This window comes from Nestor notabilis, unplaced genomic scaffold (assembly GCF_000696875.1).
Source record: "Nestor notabilis isolate BGI_N333 unplaced genomic scaffold, ASM69687v1 scaffold34172, whole genome shotgun sequence".
NCBI classification, from domain to species: domain Eukaryota; kingdom Metazoa; phylum Chordata; class Aves; order Psittaciformes; family Psittacidae; genus Nestor; species Nestor notabilis.
Genome location: NW_009920258.1, coordinates 17,005 through 28,337, shown reverse-complemented (window position 1 = coordinate 28,337; position 11,333 = coordinate 17,005). Strand labels below are relative to the sequence as shown.

The 11,333-nt window shown below is 45.8% G+C and overlaps 1 protein-coding gene across 1 annotated transcript in view; it reads left to right on the top strand.

Moving 5' to 3' along the window:
* The window catches only part of ASPSCR1 (alveolar soft part sarcoma chromosome region, candidate 1), a gene marked incomplete at its 3' end in the record, with an annotated part of 35,113 nt that overhangs the window by 11,976 nt on the left and 11,804 nt on the right, over window positions 1-11,333 (top strand). The window contains exons 6-10 of the mRNA XM_010010597.1: window positions 3,505-3,644; window positions 5,863-5,944; window positions 6,785-6,851; window positions 8,305-8,367; window positions 8,663-8,715. Coding sequence (XP_010008899.1) covers window positions 3,505-3,644; window positions 5,863-5,944; window positions 6,785-6,851; window positions 8,305-8,367; window positions 8,663-8,715 — 405 coding nt within the window. The remainder of the gene's footprint in view (window positions 1-3,504; window positions 3,645-5,862; window positions 5,945-6,784; window positions 6,852-8,304; window positions 8,368-8,662; window positions 8,716-11,333) is intronic.

Here is an 11,333-nt window from a genome sequence, read left to right as displayed (position 1 = left end):
CCTGCTTGCACCTGCTTTATCACAGAGGCTGCAGTTACTTAGACTGCCTGGTAGGCACTGGTGCGAATAGATGGCTCCAGCCTGGTGGTGGAAAGTGCCTCGCATCTCAACCTTGGTAGTAGACGTAGAGACTTTGAACAATGAAGGTGACAAACCATTACGCAGCATCTTTGGCTCCTGAAAGGTATCCCTGACAGACACATGCCAGCAAAACACAGAGCTTGCTTTCCTCCAGAGTTAGGTAATGGGAGGTAGAAACTGCCGTTTGTGACAGGAGGTGGTTACCTTTGGCCATGGCTGCAGGAAGCTGGGATGTGGGCTGGGAAGCAAGGTGGTGCACCTGGAGCCTCCTTTTTGTAATTGCCATGGGAAGGTAGTTTTCAGGTTCTGCCTGTACTTTAAGATTGTTGGTGATGCATTAAAAGAAGGCTGAGATTGAGAGAGGCCTAATTGGACTACCTCAGCAAGCAAATGGTAATGGATGAAGAAAAAGGAACAGAGTGATGGCTGGATAAAGAGGATTGGTAAAGCAGTAGTAATGGATGGATTCGTCTTTCTCTCTGAAGAGTGTTTCTTATGACTGTAAGGATGCAGGGTGTAAATTACATGGGGTGTAAATACGTGGCAGAAGAGATATGATGATGATATGATGTGGCAGCCTCTGCATCCTCAGAGGCAGAATGATAATGTCTTTTGGCTGCTAAGCAGTGCTTAGTAAACACTTTGTGCTACCCTTCTCTGATCAGATCCTGTTGTGCAATTCACGTTAAGTAGTAGGTCGGTAACGTGTCTTGGTCTGGAAGTTGCGGTATCAGCATTTGATAGTGGCTGGGGAAGCGGATAAAATAACAGACTTGGAGCTCAAGGGGTGTGTGTCCGTGCAGGGCCAGCACAGGTAGGCTGCAGGGCATGGATGGGGACATCTGGCTGGGTGCAAGCTGGAGGTCAGGGACGGGTGTTTATGTCCGGGAAGTAGTGGATTTTGTATCACCTCACGTAGGTAGTTCTGGTTGGCTGGGGAATGGCTCTAGAGGGGAGCTTCCTGACTGCCCATTTTAGTACCTCGTTGGCAATGGAGACCCATCTGATGAATGACAATGTCTGGAAAGCGAGGCTTGACTGACAGTTGTAACATCCAGTGGTTCGGAGCAGTAAACCCGCAGCAAGGACGAGGGGTGAACACTTAGGACTGGAATGTGTGCCTGCCTTCAGCTATCTCGTGATTTCTGATGTCTTGGCTGAAGTCTTTAGTTATTACCATGGTTTGGGCAGCGACTGATGCTTTTCCTGTGGAATCCTGCTGCTGTTAGGATTAGCTAAAGTGCTTGCTAGAGCCAGTATTAAATGCTAAGTTTAGGATTTGCTAATGCAGACATTGGAATTCTCTCCATTGTATCCCAGCACTCTTCACAACATGCCATAGGATCATAGGATATGTCTGCTCAGTCTGTTTGGCTTTTGTCTATTTTCAGTCTGTGTGTGTCCAGAATGAAATGAAACTTCAGCCTGTTTGAGGAGACTGAAGTCCTCCTGAGTCTCAGGGCAGCAGTTGTGACCAGTGTGCAAGAGCCCCTTTCCCAGGGGGTGGCTCTGCGTGCTCAGGATCCCTCCTGCAGCGCTGGGCATCCCCCCGGCCCCAGGAAAGCTGCAATAAGGCTCCTTCAGCCACTGGTTAGAGCTGACCCTGCTCAACTTTCTAAAAGTAGCCCTGGTCCCACCCACACAACCTCCTCTTTTAATTTCTCAAATTACCCTTTAGTGCCCACAGCAGAGTGAACATTGCCTTGTAATTTGTGTTGTCCCTTTGACAACTGAGGGAGACTCCTGTTCCCAAGGGGCCTGTGCCTGGGGGAAGGGAGAGCGGATGGAACGTGCGGGAGACTTGGAAGAATATTTGAGGGAATAAGGGGAGAAGAAATGGGCGTCAGGTTTGTTTGTAGAGCCTGGGGTTAGGCTGGCAGCTGACTCTATGGGAGTGCTGTACTAACCGTCAGAGTCTGTGTTCTTGTGGGGCTCTTCAGCCACGGGCCGCTTGCCCCCCAGCGCCTGCAGCCCGCAGTGCTCCTGCCGCTTGTTTTTCAAGCATTGTGTGCTTAAACATTTCTGTGATTTAAAGAGCTTAAATTGTTCAAGAGCCAATAGGTCTAACTGCCTCTTGTGTATTCGACTCTGGTAGTGCTTTATAGTCACATACTGACACAGGTGCTGCTTTTGATGTAAAGGAAAGTAGCCAGTCTCAAACCTCTGCTAAACTGGGAGGGACACATGGTGTCATTCTCCTTTCAGAGGCTGCCGATGCTGTTTGTCTCGTAGGGTGGGAGGGTGGAGCGGGGTTTTGGTTTGGGGTTTTCAGGGGCTGTGGGTCTCGGTGTTGGGTTTTGTTGTTTGTTTTAGTAAGTGTGACCACAGTCCTAGGCCAGGACTCTGTCCTCAGGGTTTGCCCTCATGATGCCCACCATGACGTGCGGGGCTGTGCTGGTGAGCGGTGTCTTGGCTGGCTGAGGGCTGTGTCCTGCTTGAGCGGCTTTTGCTCAGCAGCTGGGGCATAGGGAAAGTTGCTGATAAATGGATTAAGTACCTTTACTGTAGCTAATACACACAGTGAACTGCTCCTAACATCTGTCCACTTTGCCTGCACCAAAGGCTGATTTCAGTGCTAAGTACTTTGAAAGTGCAAAGCAAAAGGGGTTCCACTGTCCAAGGGATCTTCCTGCACTCTGGAAGCCACGTTAAAAATTTGAAACAGGTACAGTGAAACCCTGCAGCAGCTCAGTTCAGAGAACTCGGGTCAGAAACTGCCTTACCAAAACACAGCATTGCTCTCCAGAGTGAAAAGAAATGGAGTCAGCCCTGGTTGGGAACTAGTGCCATTGGTTCTGTGGAAAGAGGATGTGAAGCAAAGAGAACAGAAGATACAATGTGAGACGGGAGTGCATGGCGGGTGAAAACTTAGGAGACAGTTTATATTCTGTAATACGAAGGATAACACCTGTGAAGTTGTGGAATGGTCAAGAAGTGATTATGTACTGAGAAAAGTTTGGGGTAGAGCAGAGAGAGCTTACGGTTTTGGGACAGGGTAATTCCTGAGTACTTGTAACAAGCTTGTAACTAGCTAGAAATATGGTTCAGCTGCAAAATACTATATTGTAAGTGAAGGGATTCCACAGGCACTACCTGGAAGGGAGTTCGCTCTCCTTACATTAGATGACTGCGGAGGGTACTACTCTGGGATTCCTACACTGATGGTGGAGAGCAGCTCACTGCTGGGCTATGACTCCTCTGACAATACAGATTGCTGCTGCCTGCTGGGAGGAGTTATGCCCCAAGCTCTATCAACAATGAAGAATGACAACACTGACAACCTCTATATCATTAGTCTGATCCTCCTGACATGATTTCCACACCAGTTTCTAAATACTGTCCTTTTACTTTTTCTCCAGGTACCTTACAGCGTAAGCAAAGCAATGTGTTTGAAACTAATTGAAGCTCACTTTTATTCTGTAGCTTGTAGACCGAGAGCCACTTGTATGTCACTTGGACCTGCTAGAACCACTTCCTGCTGGCCCAGAAGAGCTTCCTGATGAATTTTTTGAAGTCACAGTGGATGATGTGCGGAAACGCTTGGCACAGCTGCAGAGTGAGAGGCAAGTTCCCTTCCTGCTGCCTACTTGAGACTGCTCCGTATGGTTTTGTTGAACAGAGTGACACTGTATGCCTATAGCTGGCTGGGATCTCTGGGTAAAGGGTTGTAGATAAGTTACTGGGTGTGGAATTAATGAATTAATGATCAGCACTGCAAATCTCTGCCTTTTATGCCATTTGAGTTCAAGGGCTATGTCCTGTTGCTGTGATAGGATGTATGTTTTTGTGTGAATCCGTTGAGGACTTGTGATGCTGATGTGGGGATAAGTTTATCTGAGAACCTGAGGTGAAGGAGGGTGGGCCCTCACTGAGGAAGGATTAAGAAAAAGATTCCTTCCTGTGTTCTGCATTTCAGGGAGTTATTCAAAGCTACTTAACACCCCACCACATTTTATTTCTTTCCTTCTCTGTTCTTCTGAAAGAGAAGCCACTGCCTTTGTAATTAGATGTGCTCTTGCTAGAGGCCCAAAGCAGCAGTGAGCTCCTGCTATCTGTTTTGAACTGACTTTACACTAACTTAATTAGGAATGGAATGGATAGAAATTGTAACTTTTGATGGACAAATACATGAACACAATAATCCAGCTTCATAGGAGTAACTCTCAGTGACTTCAGTAGTAGCTTGTAGCATTTTCAACCACCCTAAGAAACACCTTATATTTTAGCAGAAAAGACCAACTTCGAGACATTACACAAATGGAAATAAAGCAAAATCAAGTTTAGTTACATGAGAATGTTTGGAGCACACACAAAGAAGGGGAGGAAGTGGGACTAACGATGCATCTCACTGTTCAAGTACCTTGCTGTCAAATAGTCATGGTTTTACTCATACTCCACTTCTGAGCTTAAAACTCAGATTAAGATAAACTAGCCTCCCCATCAGCATTTTGCTGTCTGTATTTTCCTGAAGAAATCAATTTTGTGAATGTATTTAATTAAAAGTGGGTCATAACATTCCTTTAAACAAGCATTCTCTGAGACTGTGGGTCTCCTTCTTCACACTCTAACCAAGTCTGAGTTGAACTTCTTACTCAGAGCTGATTTTTTTCCCCACAGGCTGGTGAGACCACAGATTGGCCTGAAAATTGCTCTGCCACTTGTAGGTCTGGAATATTTAGTGGTACAAATGTAGGATCATTTGGTTGGGGGTTACTGGAATACAGCACCCTCAAAAAAAAGACCTTATTTCCAAATTTGCTGATGCTTGTAATCCATTTGCCCCTCACAGACAAAGGTAAAAATAAAAGCAAGTTACACATGAAACTGGTACCTGTTGGCTTTTGATCTCAGGTGATGAATCTTACCAAAAACTAGCTGCACACAGTGCAGTATTTTAACTGCAATTAGAATTTAATTTTGACTTTGTGAGGAGCTGGGAATTGGTGTGGATCAGCACTTGGTACACTAAGAGGTAATGGAGCTGGCACTTCCAGAGCTTCTTGGGATATGCTGTACCAGCTGACAGTCTGGGCACGCTTGGTTAAGTCTGTACTTGTTTTGTTCAGCAGCTGTTCCCAAGATACTTCCAACTGTATAGGTGTAAGAGATCAACTTGCAAATGGTTGTGCAGAACTACAAGATCAAATGTTTCACCACAATCTAGCCTTGTAAATCCATTATTCAGAATTAAGTGTGGACAAGGAAGAAGGACTAAAGCTAAGCACGGACTCTGTTTGGTCTAAGCTTATTTCTTCACTTATAGGAAAATATGTAATTGTTTTCTTGAATTTATTGTTTCATCTTAAATTCTGTTTTCAGCCACTATTCCTTTTAAGACATCAGTCTGCAGTGTGAGTTCTTGGATGATCTGAAACTTCTCTTTTTGTTCCCCTGTTGCTAACTAATACCCATTAATTTCTTGTGCCAGCATTGTTTTACAGCTTCAGTAGCTCTTCCTACTCCCTGGAGTAATTACATCCAACTTAGGCTCTGTTTTATTGGATTAATAATTCCATCTCTTCTTGGGTAGTTTAAGCAAACGTTCCCCTGCTTTTCTTATAACTTCTCTGGCATCTGCTCTAGTGAACTTATTTTTAAACTTGTACAAGAAAAGTAATGTTGTATTGTTGCTGATGCTCGGTAGTTCTGTATATGAGGTTTTTGGGATAGGAACCATAGAAGGTTGGGAAAATACTGAGAGGGATACACGGAACAGTTGAGCATTCTCGTCAGCCCTGCTGGTTACTGAAGTGACAGCTTGTCTTCTTCCCATGCATCTAGGAAACGCCTGGAAGAAGCTCCACTGATGACAAAATCCTTGAGGGAGGCTCAGCTGAAGGAAAAGCTAGAGCGTTACCCAAAGGTAGCCTTTGTTCTTTTCCAGTCCCTCTGGCTAGTCCAGGCTCAGGGGCTGAGTAACTTTCAAATCAATTGTGATAACAGGACCTTGAGCTACTTATAGGAAGACTTTTCAAATTTCTGTCCCTGTCCGTTGCTTGTGGGGCTTGCACAACAGTTGCACCACGTAAAACCAGCCATCCTGCAGTGACACGGGTGGGGGCAGGCAATATATCTTCTTTGAGTTCGTTCTAGATGTTTCAAAACCCTTATGTTGTGCACACGAGTCTGAATGACTGAGCTTTCCGATTTGCCTCTCTGATATTTTGAAACTATCTGATTGCAAGCTAAATAATGAGATGTTTCAGACTGGAGGCATCTTCTCTATAAATGCAATCCTAATGCTGGTTTTGTCTTTGGTTACTTATTGCAAAGCAGTAAGAGATTAAGTTCCCAAGTTAAGTATTTTCTGACCAGTGCTTCAAATAGAATGGTAATTTACTTCAGACATGTGGCAGGAGGTTTCCTGCTGCTATGGACACTTCATGATACTAATAACACTGTTTGTACCTGTCCATGGGTAACTTTCTACTTTGTGCATCACTTGGCACAGAGAGTTCTGCTGCATTGTACATCATACTGTTGCTCTCTTACAGCCTTTGAAAGACAGACAGCCCATGTTCTCTGAGGAGCTGCCAGTATGCTTTTGTACTCCTGTAGTGGAAATATTTCAAATCTCCCAATTTAAAACCAACAAACCAACCAAAACCCCCGAACCCCACCTTGCTCACAAATTCTGAGCCAAGGAGAGATGTTACAGAACAGCCATAAACAATTCACCTGATGTGCTTTGCCTTTGATTTAGGTGGTGCTGAGAGTCCGTTTTCCAGACCGTTATGTTCTACAGGGGTTCTTCCGTCCTAGTGAAACTGGTAAGAGCAGTCTCCGCCTGTGTAGCTGCAGCTGACCTCTCGTCACTGATTAGTTGCATGATAGAAGAGCATGGCTCTGGACAGATCTTTCTGCTGTCCAGGGAAGTAATACTGCTGTGAAAAAGCAGCAGTAGCTGGTTACACTATCCTTACAGGGCCCCTGAGTGGGATGAGGAGTCTGGGGTGATTAGCTTAGCTAAGGGGAGTTTATTTCCAGGACTGGTTGGCTGAGACTGTCAGCCTACTTGATGGCAAAATATTTGCACTCAGAAAACTGTCCCTTCTCATATCCCATTGCTGGTGTCCAGATGGTGTGTTACGGAGATGAGTTTGGACACCAGCACCACCCCCCTTGCCCCAGTCCAAAGCAAACACCCAAACCAGGAAGAAGCAGCTTTACCTACTTGTCCTGGGTTCAGCTCCAGCAGTCATTTTTCTCCTTCTCAGTAGCTGGTGCAGTGCTGTGGTTTTGACTTTCAGCCTGGGAACAACGCTGATAACACCGATGTTTTTAGTTGTTGCTCAGTAATGCTTACTCTGACCAAGGACTTTCTCAGTCTCATGCTCTGCCAGAGAGGAGGGGAAGCCAGGAGGAAGCAGAGGCAGGACACCTGACCCAAACTGGCCAAAGGGGTATTCCATACCACAGCACGTCATGCCCAGTATATAAACTGGGGGGAGTCACCCAAAATGCCCAGATTGCTGCTCGGGTCGGGCTGGGTATCGGTCGGCGGGTGGTGAGCGGTTGTGTCCTCTCCCCTTGTTATTCCTCTTATCATTATTATTGGTAGCAGCAGTGGTTTGTATTATACCTTAGTTACTGGAGAGCTGTTATCTCAACCCGTGGGAGTTACATTCCTCCGATTCTCCTCCCCATCCCTCCGGGAGTGGGGGGAGGAAGGAAGGGGGGGGAGTGAGCGAGTGGCTGCGTGGTTCCGAGTTACCGGCTGGGCTTGAACCACGACACTCCTGTAAAAATGGCATGAACCTTTCTGCCTCTGTCAGTTCACAAGAGGTGGCCAGACCATACACCAAGTAGCTCTTCCTATTGCAGTGGAGATCCTCTCATTCTCTTCTGGCACTAATACTTACCCACACACTGAGGGGGGTTGTTTTAGTACTTTTGTATGGAACAAGATCTAGTAACTAGTTGCCAGAGTCTCACCTGGCTGGGCTCTGCAAATCCTGCAGCCGCTGTTGGATTTCCTAGGAGAACTTCACTGACATCCTTAAATTTTGCTGAGGGAGTGGCCAGTCCAGCTTTGTTTGGGAGCTTTTGGTTGGGTTTGGTTTTTTTTTTTTCAAGATATTTGTAGTAGTAAGAGTGTTTTTACGGAAAAGGCAATCAGCAGCCATTGAAGAGGGCAGTTTTTGCTGTTACAGGGTATCCTTTTTGCCCTGCATCTGAAGAAGCAAACGTAGTTCAGCAAACCTTTCTTTCTTTTTTCCACAGTTGGCATTTTGAGAGCCTTTGTAAGAAGCCATCTTGCAGATGCAGACTTGCCATTTTACTTATGTGAGTGTGCTGTTGGTAATATTTGGCCTTACTTTACAAAGCCTATTTCTAGCTGTGGTGCATATGGGATCTTTTGATGCCTTGAGGTATGACCTGAGGAGGAATTTCTTCCCTAAATACAGCCTCAGAGTGCAAAGAAGGTGTAACCTGCTCACTCAGGCACGTTGTGCTTCTGCCTGTGTGGGCAGTGTGAATGTGTCACTGCTTTAATAAGCAGCAATCCCTCCCGTAGCTGCTGTATTTGTTGTTTTGCTTGTTGGGTGGTCCTGTTTTGTAACTTGTTTTTTAACTTCAGTTATTGCACCTCCCAGAACCATCTTGAACGATGAAAGTTTGACGCTCTTTGAGGTAAGGACTCGTGTGTTTCTCTGTGACTTGCTGCTCCGCTTCACCCTGCCATATGCTCTAGTTACCTTGAAACTAGTATCGTGTTGTGATCCCCAGAGGCTTCTGCTTAGCCTGGGCTAATGGAACCAGGTGTTCTGGAGCACAAGCTCCTCACCAGAAGAGGTCCACCTTGTGCAACAGTATGCACTGGCGTGTTGTGTCAGGGTTGGGGGGTCCCATTGTTTCATACGAATGCTATTGCCTTGTGGAGTCTGAACTGTATTTAACCTTGAAACATTATTACAACAGCTGAACTAAAGTAAGTTTGCTGTATCTTAGTTGGATGCAGCAAACTCCCCTTAGTTGGGTCTTAGTATAGTAAACTTAGTATACTTACATACTAACTTAGTATACTTATATCTATAACTTGGTGTACTTAGTTGTATCTTAGTACAGTAAGAGATGGGAGGCAAGGTTTGGATGGGTGGCTGTTTCCAATTTCTGTAGCAGGAGCTAGAGGCCATATTGGACAAGAATCTGACCTTTTTGTTAATTGTTAATGTGTGAAAGTTCATTTTAAGCCACCTCGTACATGAGGAACATGTTGTCTCTGTGTGTAACTCTTCTCCAAGGCTGAAATTTAGTTTTAAACATCCAGATTCTTGAAGGTTTTTTGCAAATATCAGATAAGGTGGATTTGAAGTCTCTGGCCAGAGCCCCTTGGCTGTGTGATCCCACACGTGCTGAGAGACTGACCGAGTGGGTTTTGCCAGACTTTGCCCCAGCCTCACCCTTTTTCAGACGTGCTGTTGTTCAGAACAACACGGAGCTTGTGGAGAGGCACTGGAGATGGCTGCAGGGGACAGGGCCGGGCACGCTGCAGCGAGGTGCTTCCCGAGGAAGCAGAAGGGGTGGCGCAGGAGAGGGACAGAGAAGGCACTTGTGAGGCAGCAGGGTGAATCAGGTAGGGATTAGCATGCCTCTGAAGTTGTTTGTAATGAAGCTTTCCACATTCCACAACTTCCTGATCAGGCCATGTGGAAGAGAGACACGTGCAGCTGCTTTTAAGACTACTGAATATTCAGGAAATCAAAATGGGGATCTCTGTGTTCACAGTGGGAACTGTGAAGTCTCTCCCCTTCCTAATATCCTGCTAAGAATTCTTTGCTGAAATTTGAAGTTTTGGGAGTGGTTTTGTTGATGCTGGAGTTCCTTGTATTGTCACCATGCCTGTGACAGGCTTAGCTTCCTAGGGAGCCTGGAGCCTCTCAGGGATCTCAGCCCTGTGCTTTTGGTGCTGTGGCTCAGGAATTGCTGTGCAGTAGCTCTTGGCCTCCATCCATCTTCACAGCCTGAGGGCTCTCTGCTTCTATCAGCCTCCCTGAGCTTTACTTGACCATGGCCTCTGTTTGAATGGGCAGTGCATGGCTGTGCTCCCACTGACGGGAATGGGACTGTGCTTGTGTTGGTAAGACAATGTCATTGTGGGTGGGGAGAACAACGATTTTTCTTTTCAAAGCCATTTTGTGTATTTTAATAATGAAAATACCAGTGGAAAGCACTTTGTGTCTTTGAGCCAGGAGATTTTGCCATTCGGACGTGAAGGCGGTTCTCCAGCTTCCTCTGATTTGAGCCGTCTTACCCACATCTGCCACCCAAAACAGTCTCAAGGCACACATGGTAACCATGATGGGAAAAGCAAAGGACAAATCTTGCGTTCGGATCCTGAGAAATGCCCCGAAGGGGGAGCTGGCTGCGGCTGCTCTGCTAATGGTGCATTTGGAAAACATTCAGAGGAACAGCAGATAATACAAAATGGTCTGCACTTGTTAGCAGTTCTGAGGCAAGGGAAGCAGCCCTAGAGCTGTGACTAGCACAGGCTGCTCTGACACACCTCTCTACTCACAGCCTTCCTCTGTCTCAGCCTCTTCTGTTGGTCCTAAGCTGTCATGTCTGAGCACATCCCTCACCTAGAGTTCCTTTATATGTTCTCTGACATGCTCTTTGGAATGCTTTTTTCACCTTTCCAAAGCGTGCTCTCTCTGCATCTCTCGCCAACAGAGGTTTCCTGCATCAAATGGGCTTTTTTGTGTCTTTTTCTAAGATTTGGCTGGGATGTGTTCCCATATTTCCTGCCTTCGCCTTCAGACTTGTGCCCCTACAAAATATCTTGTGTTCTTTTCAGTGTCTCTATGGGAAGTGATGTTGTCCCCTACCCTATATGCCTTATTTTCCTCTAGAGTCTCATGGACTTCAAGTTTTGACACTATTTATTTTTCCTTTAAGGTGGGCTTTCTTTTTTTGTTTTGTTAAGTACATCCTGGATGCCGAAGACTCAAGGTCTGCCTCTGTAATCAACCTTTATCCTGTTCTCAGTTCATTTTCTATTATATCTTTTGTTGCTCCTTGAATTCAAGGTACTTACCTTTCTGATGCAGCTTTCTTCCATTGTTTCTGTCGCTGGTGGGAAGTACCCCGTCTGCTCACGTGCCTGTCCTTGCTACCTTGAGATCTCCTGTGACCGTTCTCTTCCTCCTTTTTTGGTTAGCTTCTAAATCCTTTGCAAACCATACTCATTCCACAAGGAAAAGAGCGTGTCTCTGCCTTTTCAATGAACTTGAATGCAGCACCTTCTTTGC